The sequence below is a fragment of the Cryptomeria japonica genome, chromosome 4 (assembly GCF_030272615.1).
Source record: "Cryptomeria japonica chromosome 4, Sugi_1.0, whole genome shotgun sequence".
Classification (NCBI taxonomy): domain Eukaryota; kingdom Viridiplantae; phylum Streptophyta; class Pinopsida; order Cupressales; family Cupressaceae; genus Cryptomeria; species Cryptomeria japonica.
The window spans coordinates 259,126,128-259,143,517 of NC_081408.1; the positions used below are offsets into that span (position 1 = coordinate 259,126,128).

The 17,390-nt window shown below is 39.0% G+C and overlaps 1 protein-coding gene across 1 annotated transcript in view; it reads left to right on the forward strand.

Moving 5' to 3' along the window:
* LOC131065564 (large ribosomal subunit protein mL101 (rPPR4)) overlaps positions 1–16,755 on the forward strand; it is a 40,291-nt gene extending 23,536 nt beyond the window's left edge. The window contains exon 2 of the mRNA XM_058000115.2: positions 15,298–16,755. Within this exon, the coding sequence (XP_057856098.2) occupies positions 15,298–16,527 (1,230 nt within the window). The 3' untranslated portion in view covers positions 16,528–16,755. The remainder of the gene's footprint in view (positions 1–15,297) is intronic.
* The last annotated feature ends 635 nt before the right edge of the window (positions 16,756–17,390 follow it).

The window sequence follows — 17,390 nt, forward strand, 5'->3', positions numbered from 1 at the left end:
TGACAAAACCTGTGAAAGAGCATCCGACTTACTACCAGGATGAGGAACTTCAGTTGGTTTTGGATAAGCATAGTTTGGTCTTCGCAGATATTTCACCTGGTATACCCCCACACCGAGGGTTTGAGCACACCATCGAGTTGGAGGAAGGAGCAAAACCTGTTATCACCACACCCTACCGCCACCCGAAGAAGTTCAAAGAAGAGATAGAGAAAATGATCCAGGAACTCCTCGATAAAGGATGGATCTGGTCCAGCTCTAGCCCCTTTGCGTCCTCGGTGGTATTGGTGAAGAAGAAGGACGAAACTCCCAGAATGTGTGTTGACTATCGTGCACTGAACAATAAGACTATCAAGAATAGATACCCCATTCCCAGGATCGATGAGCTGCTGGATGAACTACATGGCGCAGTCTATTTCTCCAAAATTGATCTCCGCTCCGGCTACCGTCAGATCCGTATGAGGGAGCAAGATGTGGAAAAGACCGCCTTTCGTTGCCATTACGGAAACTATGAGTTCTTGGTCATGCCGTTTGGATTAACCAATGCTCCGACCGCTTTTCAGTCCTGCATGAACCACATCTTCAACAAGCAATTGCGTAAGTTCCTACTAGTATTCTTCGATGACATACTCATCTACAACAAGACCTGGGAGGAACATCTCGAACATTTGGATGAAGTATTGGGGATTATGAAATCACAATCATTGTATGCCAAAAGGTCCAAATGTGAATTTGGAATGACTGAGGTCTTGTACTTGAGTCACGTCATCGGCGCCCAGGGGGTACAAGTTCACCAGGAGAAGATTTAGGCAATTTTGGATTGGCCTCCACCCAAGACTCTCTCGGAGTTGCGTGGATTTTTTGGATTATGTAGTTATTATAGGAGGTTTGTGAAAGGATTTTCACAGCTTGGTGCACCACTGACAGATTTGACAAAGAAAGGATCCTTCCATTGGAATGCACAGGCGCAATAGACCTTCGGCAAATTAAAAGAAGTTATGAGAATGTGTCCGGTTCTGGCACTACCAGACTTCACTCGCCCTTTCATCTCGGAGTGCGATGCCTCAGGAGAAGGCATTGGAGCGGTGTTGATGCAAGACCATCACCCCATTGCATTTGAGAGTCGGAAGCTCTCAAGAGTTGAGCGGTTGTACTCCATCTACGACAAGGAGATGCTTGCCATCATGCACGGATTGACGAAGTTTCGACAGTACCTCGTTGGGGCAAAGTTTGTTGTGTGGATAGACTAGAATAGCTTGCGATATTTCTTGGGGCAGAGGGATCTGAATGAACGACAACAGAAGTGGGTGAGCAAAGTCCAAGCATTTGATTTCGACATTGAGTATGTGAAGGGAAAGAATAACGTGGTAGTCGATGCCCTGTCAAGAAGGCCTGCCATATGTTCTTTATCCTAGGTTTCAGCGGATTGGAAGGAACACCTGTTGGTTGAATACTCCAAGAATACTTTTGCCTGCGAACTGATGGATGGTCGAGTGCAGGATGACTGATACAAGGTGGTTGATGACATCATTTACTACAAGGGCATAATTTATCTGGTACCCGAGTCCAAGATGAATGAAAAGATTTTGAAGGAAATGCACGACTCTCCCTTGGCTGGACACTCGGGATAATTGAAAACCTACAGACAGATCCGAGAAAGGTTTTCCTGGAAGGGACTTAAGAATGACGTCCTGCAGTATGTGCGTGAATGCTCCACCTGTCAGTAGAACAAATCTGAGTACACCCTACTGGCTGGACTGCTGCAACCACTACCAATCCCCGACCAGAAATGGGATAGCATCTTGATGCAAGGAAAGGATTGCATTTTCGTCGTAGTTGACCGCTTGACCAAGTATGCACATTTTTTTGCCATCCCCATAGGATACCAAGTAGTTCAAGTGGCCGAGTTGTTCTTCCGTGAGGTATTTTGCTTACATGGTCTACTGTGAAACATAGTTAGTGACAGGGATAACCGTTTTCTAAGTACCTTCTAGATGGAATTATTTCAGTTGGCCGGAACCGAGTTGTCGCTCAGCACGAGCTACCATCCGCAAACAGATGGACAGATCGAGATTGTGAATAGATGGCTAGAGGGTTATCTCAGGAACTACGTCTTAGCTCAACAGAAGGCTTGGGTTCGCTGGTTACATTTGGGTGAACACTGTTACAACACCACCTATCACATGTCGATAGGCATGCCACCATTCAAAGCACTGTATGGTTACGAACCTTCTTCATTTGTTGATCTGGCATTGGGAGACAGTCATGCATCGAGGGCCAAAGATTGGCTTCAGGAGAGTTTAGACATCCTGACATCTCTCAAAGATAACCTACAGAGGGCTCTGAACCAGCAACAGATGTACACCGACCGACATTGGATTGAGCGAAATGTAGAGGTAGGCGATCTGGTATACCTCCGACTTCAATTGTACAGACAATCCTCCTTGAAGACAAGTGGTAAGGAGAAGTTGAAGCCGCGTTTCTATGAACCCTACAGGGTGGTTCAGAGGGTGGGCGAAGTTGCCTATGAGTTGGATCTTCCTGAGGGGAGTCGGATTCGCAATGTTTTTCACGTGTCATGTCTCAAGAAGGTTGTCGGGCAGCTCGTCACAGTGTCCAAGGTTCTGCCACCCATCAAGGAAGAAGGAAAACTAATTCTGGAGCCGGCGGAGATCATCGATGTCAGAGAAAAGAGGCTGAGATCATGCACAGTCAAGGAGTTCCTTGTGCATTGGAAGAATCTACCCATCAAGGATGCCACCTGGGAAGGCGAGCAAATTCTGGAGCATCCAAGTTTGCAATTGCTTGAGGGCAAGCAATTTTTGGCCCGGGAGGACTGTGATGTCCCCGATATAATTAAATAATAAATTTAAATACTTTATTGTAAGGCCCCAAATTTAATAACAAATCTTTCGGGCCCTTTATTTAATTAGATTAGTCAAGTCTTGGTTTGGTCGTGTCGGCCTGTTTGTAACCCTTCGGGAAAGTTCCTGGGGCCCATATTTATGGCCAAGTCTATCATTTGTGTTGGTATGCGAAATTGGTATTTTTCTTTGTATGTGCAAATTCCAGTTGGAGTTCAGCTTGTCTGTCATTTCGGAGGTGAGAGATCCTCCCTACTTGGCATCCACAGTTTTGGTGGGAGTAACTCCTCACCCTATTCTGTTTCTACTCGGTGTAATCTGTTGTGCGTATATTATCAATATAATTTCTCTTTGCATGTGCGAATCCTCAGATTATTTCTTTGGCAAGTACGAATCTCCATCTAAAGTGTCTTGTGTCCAGAATATCAATAATTCATTCCATTTCCTGTGTAAACCATACTTTCCAAGTGACGGAGGGCTCAAGGGGGAGATTGGCAGTTATTCACTCACCGTACATTCCCAACACAACATACCATACGGCCAACACCCCGTGCATAACATATCGTACAACCAACACCCACCAACACCTACCGTACATCCAAACACTCACCGTACGAACAAGATCATTAAATCGCTCACCAAAGGGAGGGACAACACCGTACGGACATCACTGTACATTCCAAGGAGGCCGCACAAATTATTCCAGAGGGGAGTTTACCGTATGAACTACACAGTACGTAGAGGAGCAGTGGTTTAAGAGTTCCGTACAACGTACAAAACCTTACAACTCTCCTTATTAGATTCTTAATTACTAATTAGCATAGTTGAACGTTCTGACAAGGATTGGGAAGAAAGATGGCTTACTAAGGCCAAGCACATGTGAGCCATTGTAAAGATACCTCGGTTAGTTTAGTTTACATGGAATCAGATAGGGCTTCACTTGACTAGACTATTTGGAAGAAGAGAAATGTATAATAATAGAACGTTCACACAGAAGTAAATCATTACGAGGAGTGAGCCTCGCCTCTTCTATCTATAATCAGTTTTTTGAGTTTACATTAATCATTTTTTGTTTTTTCTACCGATTTATCTGCTAGATGCTTTCTTGATTAGAGAACATATTTTTCAGAGTTGTTCTTTTGTACAGGTGAGATTGAGTGTATGCCTTGTTAATATGATATGGTTGAGTATAATTATTAGAAATATGGTTGGGGTTGAATAGAATTACATGCCGACATTATGGTTAATCGTTAAGTGCAATATTTGTTATCATTGTGTATTTCTCCACCATAATACACTACCTTACTATGTTGAATGAGTAATGTATTGCAAGCATCATATGTAGTGAATGAAATGAGGTGCATATACAAAGGTGTTGTGTGGAGAATTAGACTTTATGCCAATCACATGAGTTACTCTTGCTGGTGGCTAGTAATAGGATCTGATAAACCCCTCTGACAAACATTGCTGGTTGTGTAATATGTAATCAATTATAAATTTTTATCTAGTCAAAATGAAAATTTTAACCTAATGTGTAAGAAGTGGGCCATATTGATGAGTGTATAAAGTCTTCTGGATTCTCACCTTTGGGTTAGGAGGATTGAATAAATATGTTTTTTAGGATTCAAAGGTCTTAATTGTTTATTGCTCTATTTGATAAATTAAATACATGAATTGAAAATAGAGATGGCAATGCATACTAGATACAAGAGTAAAATATATCTTTATTTGCACATGAAATTATTACGGAAGAAGACTAGAGATGGTCACTCAGGAATCAGAGTTGATCCAATTAGGTCATACAACTTTCCTTGATGATACACAATCTATTTAAAGGTCTCGACAATTGCCTTGAGGAACACAACTGTCAACCAACCAATGCTTATAACTACCAGAAGCTGATAAACACTTAAATACAAACAATTAATACTTGGTTGGATGACCAATATTATCGAAACATAATAATAGACAATGTACCTTGACTACATCATCTCCCCCCCCGCCTTTCAGATGACAAGTAAATATCAAGTAATATTAGGAAAGACTGATGACGATATTGTAGACGAAAACTTGTAGATAAATTTGGAAGTGCACTTTGTGAACTTGAACCATGGGAGTACTTTCAAAATCAATTAAATTCGATGGGGGTCTGGGGGTGTAACATACGAACTGAAAGAAATTCAATGCGAAATTTTTAAACAACTTCCATAAAATAAATTGCAACTTTTACATGTACAATTTTTTTTTGAAAAGCAACATTTAACTTTCTATTGCATAATTTTCATTTAAACATAAAAACCATTTGAAAGGAAAGCATGGAGTTGAAAGAATAAATTTATTCATATTTTTTATTTGATAATCAATTTACATCATAAAGAAAAGTAGAGAATAAGTTAAGAGTCCTTAGTGATTTGCTTGTTAGTTTGGTATGGAGACGGAGAATGAGCTACCATATCCCTCATTCTAAAGCTCTCATTTGAACTTCCTTCTCATCCTTTGATCGATCCGTGAATAGACAATATCCATCGAGAGCCGAGGACTAGCCTTTCCCCCCAGAAGTGGTCGGAACAAACTCCTCGGGGCTCGTCTGATTTATCGTCGGTTGAGGGGTGGGGACAGAATCCATAGCAGGGCCATTGTCCATATTGATTTGCTTGTTAGTCTGGTATCTTCATACAAGTCTCGGCTTGATCTTTTTGAGGGAGAGCATCATCAAGTTGCTTTTCCTCCAACCACAGACCTAGTGATCCCCTGCACACCTTCCTTATGAAAGTGGCCCTACCCATCATGAGGGTGTAGACACAGGGCCAGGTCTAATTGCCATCTGAGCTTGGTGTTTTGAAACCTACACAACTCTAGTTGATCAAGCACTATTGGTACCCCCTAACTAGCATGACCATATGACTATGAAGTGCAGCTGGTTCAAGTGATTTGATTGGTAAATGCAAAGCCTTGCGCCACCTAGGCCATAGGTTTTAATAATATACTCACACATAGTGTTTAGTCTTGTTCACCACCCTACTCAACTTGTTGACTCAATTGATAGTTCTAGTTGACCTAGTTTAAGTTTTAACAGACCTAGCCTCTATAACAAGCAAACTTGATAATTTATTACTGCTTAGGTAGGTTGACAAGACCAATCAATAGGTATCCCCTCAAGGGTAAATCATAGTTTTCAGCTCCTCTTCCATCATAATGCTAGTTTAAGTTATTTTCTTATTATTGCAAGAGTTGAATGATTGAAAAAGTTCAAGAGAAACCCTAACGGCATAGGGTTGTAAGTGTAATTCAATTCTCTGGTTATATATATATTCCATGCACTTTACAATCTGAAATTGCAGATCTCCAGGTGTCATCTTGACTCATCTCAAATATGCATACATGTGTTCCTCTACTCATGCATGCATACATGAATGGGTCCTAACAAAACCCTTGGTTTAACAAATTATTCTATTCTTTTTGATAATCATAACAAGTAATTCTCTTCTGTAAAATTTATGAGTCACTGACACAACAGATGAAAAGTCTGCATTTAAGCATCACTATGCTTTCATGGCTTGTCTGAGCCTATTAACATTTAGAGTTAAGACTGTAATTCAGTAAGAGTTCTTATTAGTACAGCCATGGTTTTTTGATATTTGAAAGATAAGAGCAAGTTAGGAAACTATAGTATTCACATGAACAAGTCCATGAGAGAATTGCTAAATGTGGTCTCAACCCTTTCAAGTTCGGGTCAGGAGAAATGAATCTACCAGAACAAAACTTTTCCTGGTTAAGCAATATTAAAGGCTCGACACACACAGCAGCTGCAATTAATGTTATAGATTCAGAGAAGAGTTCTCATTCGACTGCTAAGTTTCAGAAGTTAATAAGAGAGTTTGTTGAAGGAATACTCTGTTGAAGGCTATCTATCTACTGTTTCAGTCTACACAAAATCTCAGTGCTAGATATAGCCATTAATTCACTTTGCTACTCTTTTCGAACTTAACTTATATGCATAGTATAACTTTTAAATGTAATGCACAAACTAACATTGTTATTGCTGAAGATACAAAGGTTCTATTGCATATATGCCTGCAAATTATTTGTTTTCACTGTAGCTAAGTCAAGCTAGGAATAATTAAAAAAATTGAAACATGCCTGTGATTCCTGAAGGGTGACGTCTAAGAACAAGCTTGCCTCCTCTATAGTTTTAACCACAAGCTCTCTGTTCTTGTAACTATGTTCTTCCGCCAGCTGAGACGGCTTATCCCCACTTTTTTATAGTTTAAGCTTACTACGATGTTATGAATCCCCAAGAAATGGTTTTGCCTAAATATATTTAACTGGACCAATTTTCATACTATTCAATGAAACAAGAATTAGTTATCCCTGAAATGCCAAAACTCCTGAAATAGCATTTCAATTTCATTCCCTGAAAACATGAAGTCGTGGGCTATTGCATAATGAAATGGATAGGCTTTCTCAAATGTCGAAGTAGACAATGTAATTTCACCCTTATTAAGCGATGGTGAAGCTCGACTATATTAGCGGCTTAAAGCTGTTTCATAAGTTTAAGTTCTGATTAATTGCAAAGACCATTGAACTAATTATGTGTAAGGATATGTATTCTAAGAACTACTATATATACATATCTATTTATATATGTATGCATGTGCCTATATTACTATATATGTGCACATATACATACATATATATGTACGCATATATATCATTCTCATTTATATATTGTCATATACGTTTTATTTATGATGATTTAATTAAATTAAGCAGCCACCATAATATCACAAGGTCAAGCATAAACTTATACCTAGTTAAATTACAAGCTTGCGATGAAAATGAAAATCATACAATAAAGATCGGAAGCACTATGGAATTGATCCTAATGGTCGGATTGACCTAACATGGTCTTGATGTTCAAAAGACCTAGACATCAACACAACAAGAGTAAGGTAATGACAACACTAGATGGGCTAGCTCACCGGCTTAACATGCTTTAGATGGCAACTTCGACCTCTCCACATGTCTATGCCCTCTCCCTGATGATACCTTTCCCTCCCTTCTCGGAGGATGTTAGGGTTACTTGCATCCACTTGGTCACACATGTGTAGTTAGCCATAAACTTATTACCTTTCTAGTTACATAGTAGCAAAGCATTAATTCACGTAACCACTTAACCATTGACATTCATTCCATGAAATCATGAAACCACTATTTACGTCTAAGTTCATCATAAACATCACATTTTGCATTGCAACAAAGCACAACAAAATTGCTAATTAAAAAGAGAGATGTAATAGGGGGCAAAACCCCTAGCAGAGGTTTGACGGCAGCTCCCTTAATGGGGTTGAGGGAGAACGTCTCTTGTGGGGTCACGCGATAGTGCCCTGGACATGCTTCTTGTTGTGATATAGGGTGGGGTCGAGGGGTAGAGCCCCCGCTGCCAAGCCCAAATTAAGACCTTGAAAACCATAGATTATCATGGCGCACATCATTTTTGTGATTTTTTAAGAGGCACAAAGCAGTGCTGACAAAGCTAGAAAATAGAGATTTTGGAGTGCTTAACCATGTATACAACATAGTAAAGTTTGATGTTTCTTAAAGAATTCATTTCACTGTATCATGAAGGGAAGACACCACTAAGTAGTGAGGGAATCTGTTTATTGTCAGATGATGAAGTTGGTGTAGTTGGGAGTGACATACTTCCGTGTTAGGAGGGTATGGTACCATCGTACAACCAAATGCTGATGTTGTTGATGCACAAGAGATAAAATGGGCCGCCTTGCCAAGAATGGAGGGAGATGTATGGTGTGCATGTGTAGGTGTAGGTTAGAGAAGATGGACCGTCGTATGGGCAAACAAGGTTGCCATTGTCGTACATTGTAGAGAGGAGGTGATGTCCATTGTGCATTGATAGTATGATGAAGTGAAGCGATGGTCATATGGTGGGTAGTGAGGGCTATTGTATGGCGAGTTGAGAGAGGCATACATTGGAAGTAATGACCCGCCAAATGCTACAAAAAATTCATTGTACGCTAGAATGTTGTACATTGCGTAATGATGGTTGTATGGTGTCAGTGAATGCGGGTTGTACAATGTATAGATCATCTAGTTGTCTTAGGTGCACTTTGTAATTTATTCCCTTCTTGAAAAGCACCTTCATTTTATGCTACTTGTAGAGGAATGAATTGATGAATGATCATTGTTGTGAGAAAACTTACTTTTAATTGCCAAGTGAATGAATAGCTTGATCGTACAATGTGGAATGGAATGGTACAATACATTAAATAATTGAGTTTGTTTGACTCTTGCTACTATTTGTTTCCTTTGCCGAATGCAGCTTTACTATACATTGTTTTATGGCTTGATAATAAAGTGGCCATCCCTCATAAATTTTTCATTGGAATTTAGTTTTTTCCTAGTCTCTCTCAATATTTCCTTTCTATTTTTTTTTTCTTTTTTTATAATTTCTCTTAGTACTCTAAGTGTACCTTCGGTAGTTTTGCATTCTTTTATCAGTTGCTCTTCATTTGAGGGTGTAGTTTCGAGAAAATTACAAGTCGACAAAAATGCTTCATAATCCTCCATTTGCCAATGAGACAGGCCATGAGAAGAATTTGTTTCATTCTTTGAACATGATTGTAACTCCAAACCTTTTGTCATTCGATTCCATTGGACCTTGATACTCTATCCATTCATCTTTAGAATCCTAGTTTGACAAATTCGAGGAAGCTGCTTCCTCACTGACTACTTGGTTCTAAAATCAATTATATATTTATGACCCTTGTTCTTAATGGAGATTGTATTCTTTTTCCAATTGTGATCGGCTTTGGCTGCTACCTGGCAACCCCTACCCAACAATGCATCATATGCTTTCTTCCTTAATGAAATGATCACAATGTTTAGCAAAGATGATTGGGTTTCAATAATTACCTTTTGTCCCTCTAGAACTCCAAGTACCTTAATACCTTGTTGATCAACACCCACCAGTTGAAAAGTTGGGGGCCAAATGATCACCTTGCCAAGACTTCTCCAAGTGTCTTTCAAAAGTATGTTTACACTAGACCCACCATCAACGATTGTATTGGTGAAATTCCTTCCAAGGATCTTCGTATTTACCACTTTTAGTTTCTTTGTTGTGCTAACTGTCAATAACATCAAATCAATTAGTTGGTCACTCGATAGCAGAGGTTTGGTTATTGGATCTTCATTCTCACCAAACTCAAATCAAGTCATAGCTTGCACCATCTCATTCTCCCCCAATTCAACAACATTTTGAAGTTTAGTAATGCTTTGTAATTAATCAACCACTTTAACTGGTAGGGTATTTTGAAGTACTTTTTTTTTATTGGTAATTGGTATTTTATATATTCAAAAAAATAAAGGTTACATCCAGAGTTTTAACTCAAAATGAACATAAAACCAGTCATTCGAAAATACTGTCATCATATCCTAGCTATCTACTGTCAACACCTATCCATATTATGTTATACATTCCTAATCAAAATGTGGGCCTTAGCCTGCTGTCTAACTAGCCTTTGCTACCGCCTTCCCTTTGCCATCCATTGCATTAGTCGGAGCTGCATTTGGATTTACAATCTCTGGTTCACAACGACTCCTCGAAGACTCCCCTTGCAACAATGTACGGGTGCGTTTCATCCTCTTTGGCTGTGCCGGTCACCCATGTCTGCGATTCAGATGAGCCTCCTGCTTCTTTAGTGCTTGATACTCCTTGTAGGGGCCCCATTTTTCCTGCTCCAGTTTAACCTCTCTTGCCTCCACTCCATCAATGAAAAATTTCACACCCTGCATCCCAATCCTGGCCAACATTCTTCTCACCTCCTTATTGCAATTCGCACTCCAAATTAGAAATGGTCGTAGGGGTGGGGTGTATTCGCTGACATGCAACGAAACTCCTGGACACACCAAACCCTTCATATCTTGAGCCATCGCCATCAAACTGTCCAAGCCCTACAACCATTCCTTCCTTACACACCATGTCATGTTTCTCTGCACACTGTCCTTTGGCTCTAGTTCGAAGCACCATGCCAAGAACGTGGAAACAATGTCTGTGTTTGTTCGGCACTTGAACTCAGCATTGAGTAACTCATTGCCCAACACTATCTTCACCCTTGTAATGAATATTTTATCCTCAAACACAAAGATATTTGCCAACCTCTCATTTGTTATTTTGCCCCATAATGCAACCTGTTGCTTGGTCGACCTCAATGAAAAATTGGCTTCCATATCTTCTCAAACACACCAACTGGAGATGGATGGAAATGATTTCATTCGTTGTCCTTATGGCATTTAAAGCTGCTCCCCACTTGCCATCCTTCCAATTAATTTTGGCAATTTTCTTTGCCAAGAGCGATTTCAACCATAGGGTAATCTTTGGGCTTCAAATCTTCCATGGGTGAGTTGGCCAAGATTTCTTGCCTGGATTCAATGTGCTGAAGTGGGATTGTGTTTTGGCAGGCCGCCTATTTCTCTTCTAATGCTTCATCTGCATATTCCTCCTGCCACCTCCTCCAACCATACCTAGATGATGCAGCTGACAAATCTCTTGTAGATCCTCTTAGTTCATCCGCTCAAACTACGAGCCTCATCATGATCATTCATTTAATAGCCGGGCTTCTGACCCGTAATTAATGTCTATGATGAGGAAATGAAACGGTGTTCAATGGAATTCGACTTCCTCCTCCCTTACAAAATTCCATTTGTATTCTCCTTGTGTGAGGTCGACAACCATTTTGGATAGGTCATTTGCTCCCTGGTTTCCTTCCCTTTTGACATGAGATATTTTGAATTTAGGAAATTCCTTTAGATGGCTATTGATGATGTAATGTCCCCTTTTTAGCAGTCTTGAGGTGATTTGTTGTTAGCCCATCTTGCCATAGTCTCGAGGGCTAACCAGGACTTTTCAGGGCTTGATGAAGGATTTGGCCTAGGCAAATTCAATTTCAGGCCAATCGGAGGTGTTTTGACAGGTTTTTTAGATACTTACTATTTATAGTAAGTTAGTTATAGCTCAGTGCCTGGTAATTTTTGAAGCAATTTTGGTTGTCAGTAGTTTGGTGCATTTAATTCTCCATCAGGATTGCTAATTTAATGGGCCATTAATTAATTGGGCAATAAATTAAAAGTTTCTAAAGTTAAATTTAAATATTTAACTTTAGTGATTTATTTAATGCTGGGACTAATGTTTAAAGGGAAAAATTAAAAGTTCCCTTTCGTTTTGGAGACATAAGGGTTATTAATATTTTATTACAACTTTCTTTTATCCCACATTCGTGCTGCATTGGTAATTGTGCCCAAATGGAGTTATAAATAAGAGCATTAAATGCAGATGGAGGTATCTTGGAAATTGTGTATTCTTGGAGTTTGAGTTTCTGGAGAAATCTGGAAATCTTTTGGTTCGAGGATGAAATTCCTCAATAGTGACATTTCCTACGCCTGTGGAAGATCAGGTCTGGGAGATTTGGCTGTTTGGCATCAAATAAACAATTTGGTATTGAAGAAAAATCTTATTTCAAGGTTGAATCAGTTTGGAAAATTGCGGAATATAATGGATTGGAAGAAACAGATCCCAGCACTGTGCTGAAGTTATCGTATGGTTCAGTATTCATAGGGAATGCAGCAGTTTGAAGTGGTTCGGATTTCTTAGAGTTTGACTTTGAGCTTGGCGGCACCTCTATGTGCTTGAGAAAGTCCTTTATACACAGCAGGAGCCACGTTAGGGAAGAACTTGACAACGTCTGGTGTTTGCAAGCATCCAACGCAGGTTGAACACCTTTATCAGCCAGCCGTGAATACTCTCCTAGTTGGGCGTGAACTCTCCTTGGCTGGGCGTTTGAATATCAATTGCAGAGTTTACTGTTATGCATGGGAGAAGTGTGTGGTGGGGAACTGCATGAACATATTTAGCAGGGCGTGGATAAAAGACCAGCAACAGCATTGCCAGCATAGAATAAGGAGCAACGGCAGGGGTGAAGGTTGAATATTACTGCTGGGACGAAGGAACCATATATCAAGTCCAGTATGATTCATCAGGTTATTAACTATTCATAGTGGAAATTGAATTTGTTTTTGTAATGCAAATTAAGTGGCTTTCACATTGTTCAAGAAAGGTGTTAAGTTGGGAAAATTGTAAACTACTGTTAGCTGTGTGATTAAATGTTCTGAGACTTTTTTCAGTAGTAGAGTTAAGTTGGTGCAACCAATGTTTAGAAATATTTGATAGCTATTTAGTACGCTGTGCATGGGTATGAAGAATGAATGAATTCAAGAAGTCAAAACAAAAACGCACCAGGTTCAGCTAAACCACGGTAACACAAAAAATTCAGTCATTTGATTTCCAGAATAGGGCAGCCTATCACAGATGACATGTACCATCTTGTCAGTCTGCTAGTGCACCGCACTCCCTTTGGCTATCGCTTGAATTATTATTTTTGAGTCACCTTCTAGATGCAAATGCCTCACCCCCATCCTCCCCGCTAATTGAATAGCGAGAAAAGCCGCGTTCACTTCTGCAATGTTATTGGTTGTCATTCCTAAGCCTTGGCAACAAGTTACCAGTGTGGCTCCCAAGTGATCCCTGGCAACACATCCGGCCCTAGCTTGTCCCGGGTTGCCTTGTGCAGCTCCATCAAAGTTTATTTTAATCCAGTCTATCTTCGGTGGTACCCATTGTTCTTGTGATCTTGTAGCCGGATTAGGATCAAGCCTAGGAAGCCCATTAACGGGCTAGTTTGAAGTAATTGATTATTGATTAGTTATCATACTTGTATTTGCGTTTGAGTGGTGGCATTCATTATCCATGGCATTCTCCACTTCAACCCTTGTTTCATGAAGCCTTTCCTTTTATGTATGTGGGTCTGAGTACATAACCTTCTTTGCTTGGGCATGAGTAATGGCTAGTACTTCATTTTGCTTGTCAACATCTATTAGGTTGATGCTAGCCTTTTGCATCAAACATCCAATGTCGTCATGGTCTCCCTATCCACACCATTTGCACAATAATTGCACTTTGTCTTGCTTGTTATAACAATCTCTCACAAAGTGTCCCCATTCGCTACATTGTCGAAATTGAATGATTGGACATCCTTTGGGGTTGTATTGTATTTGGCTTCGACCTTCGCGTTGATTTCAATAACCACCTGGAGATGCATTATGTGGCTTTAATGTAGTGGATTGCTCTCGCAATGTAAAGAGTACTTGTGTACTCTTGGTTTTCAAATTATATGGGCACTCCTTTATTGGATGACCCATAACTGATTTTGTTTCCTAGTTGACTGAGGGTGGTTGCATTTCAGACAAACTTTGGGATACTAATTTATATCAAGTTTTTATGGCTGAAATGGGCAAGTCCTTGATACACATGGGTGCCCATTGGCCTAACATATCCTTTATAATCTACTGGATTCTACCATCTAACACATTTGAGAAATACATTTCCAAGGATGTTCAAATATTTGTTTTCTACACAATCTTTTTTTTTCTTCTGGATAAAAATTCACTGCAATTTCTGCCATATACTGGGAGCAAGTTAAAATATTTAATTGTCAACAATAGGAGACTTATTGTCTGTGCTCTGTTCATCACTGCTTCTCCATGTTTCCTTTCTCTAAACAACCTGTACAGATCTCAACATGGTGCATGAATAATAACCTAAGTCTGTGTAGTATTCTGATAATTATGACTGGATCATGTCTTTGTTTCAATTTGAGACTGGCTTAGATAAACATAGAAATCTATATATTTGTGATTAACCTTCTGTTAAATTGAGGACAGAAACAGCAATCACTGGGATTCCAAATTTAACAATCATGAAGAAATTGCTCTGCCATTTGTTACATGGATTATAGTTATTTTACAACTTTGAGAATGTTGATTGATTTAGGTGCAAATATTTTCTACTTTCTCTACAAACTATTTTACACTTTGGTAATTATATTTCTTTGTTATTACTGGGCGTTGTGTAATACGATGACCATATTCCATCTCTCCTTGCATTTGGCAATTTTGGTTGTTTAAACTTAAGAAATTTGTTTTTACATTATACTTCAAGTAGTTTGCATACAAGATATTTAAATGTGAAGGCTTCTAAAGTTTTATATGGTTAACCATACTGTGGTTATCTTCTTCCATTTAAAAAGTTTATTAGCTAAGTGGCTCTCTCTTTTATTATTGTTTCTTCTTTGTCACTTATAAAGAGAATTGTGAGCTTTGCTCTCAAATTAGGAAGTACACCGTAGAATAATTTCCTTGCTCAAGTTGATTGCTTTAAAGCTGAGGTTTGACGTGTTTCATACTTTAATGTAATGATTTAAAAAAAATGTATTTTATGTTGTTTAGATGTGGAAGTTTACTTCATTTGGTAATATTCCTGGTTGCTATAGATAATTCATTGACTTTAATTGCACTGTGAGTGTAGGTTTCAGAATGGATGGATGGCAATAGAGGACTTAGATTGGGTTTGAGTGACTTTGCCATCCGCTTAGACTTGATAGCTAAAGTTCGTGGCATAAGCAGTGCTGAGAACTATTTTAAAGATCTTCCTGAGAAAGCCAAGAACCAAAAAACATATGGTGCACTTCTGAACTCTTACGTAGGGAATAAACTGACTGAAAAGGCAGAGGGACTTATGGTAAAGATTAAGGAATCTGGTTTTGCTTTGAAGGCACTTCCATACAACAACATGATGACTCTTTATAGGGCATTAGGTCAGCCAGAGAAAGTACTATCTTTGATACAAGATATGAAGGTTGATAATATTTTACCTGATTCATTTACTTACAAAATTTGGATGAACAGTTGTGCTGACCTTTCAGACATTAATGGAGTGGAGAAAGTATTAGATGAATTGAAACATGATGGCAGATTCAAATATGATTGGTCCATATATAGTAACTTGTCAGCCATTTATATCAAAGAGGGGTTAATTAAGAAAGCACAGGATGCCTTGAAAGAAACAGAGCACAAGATTTTCATGAAGAAGGATCGTGATGCTTATAAGTCCCTTATTATCATGCATAGCAAGCTTGGTGATAAACCTAAGGTATATTCAGTGTGGAAGAAATTTGCAAGAGTCTTTCCTAAGAGGACCAACACAGACTATATATGTATGCTTACTGCATTGGTGAAGCTAGGGGACATCAAGGGAGTTGAGAAGTGTCTTAAAGGATGGGAATATGATGGCCTGAGTTATGATATCAGAGTGCCAAATGTATTAATTGGTGCTTATCTTACTGAAGGAAGGATAAAAGAGGCAGAATCACTTCTTCAACATGCCCAGAAAAAAGGAGGCAAACCAGATTACAAAACATGGGATATGTTTGTGGATGGATATCTAAAGCAAAATCAAACAGATGAAGCTATAGGGGCCATGAAGAAAGCTTTAGAAAAGGTAAAATATGGTCAATGGCAGCCTGAACCTGGAAAGGCACTTGCCATTCTAAATCTTTTTGAGGTATCAGGTAATATTGATGGTGCAGAGGATATGTTTAAAAGGCTGAGAAAAGTTGACCATGTTAACACAGATACTTACAACTCATTGATCCGTACACACATTCAAGCTGGCAAATCCCCTTCTCAAGTGTTTCAGCGCATGGAATTGGATAAAATTGAACCTAATGAGGAAACTGATCGCCTACTTAAATGGTGAATCTTGAACATTTTTAACCATAATGGGCTGTGGGCCTGTGATAAGTAAAGATACTATGTGGCTACAACATTCAATTCAAAATTTTACCAGTTTTCTCTCTAGATTTCGTTTCACCTTTCAATTTGAGATAATAATCAATAGTATTTTCAACTTGTTTCTGTAAAGCACTTCAAAGTTTCAACAGTGGAGATCTAAAATGCAATGGGCAAAACCTTGATTTATGTAGCATGTATGCGGTTTGATTATTATTTGCACATTTCAAGTCTTGAAATTTTTTGCATTCAAATTATGTGTACACTATGCTACTGCCTGCAGTATGGCAGTCCTCATTTATATTTAGCGTGATCTTATGATCTATTATGCCAGAATATTGATGGTAATTTTCCCTTCTTCAAGAAAGAAAGAAAGAAAGAAAATGAACAGCACTCTCCATACATCGTACTCTTGGATTTAATTTACTTCTTTTCAATGGAAAACGTGCCGACTCATTCCTGGCTTTATCTTTTAGAAGTTTCCTTTTACACCATCATTTGTAGCCTTTGAAGGCATATTAAAGGCTACACTGTCAACAAGTTGCTAGCAGGTTAAAGGAGCACTTTAGTGCTACCTCTATATTGAGAAAATCTTAGTTGCTCTTGAAACAACAATATTTTCCATACCAAAGCTTCAGATTACTCTTTTAACAGAAGAGGTGTACTGCTGACTAAAAATGCAAGGTACAAAGATTTTCTTTGTACTGTACAAAATCTTTTGGATGTACACTGTTTGATGTAGCAATTATGCTGGACAGCAAGGCATGATTTTGAGGCTTCTACCCAGATGTCAGGCAGTTTATGCGTGGCACACTTTCTCATTAATATTAA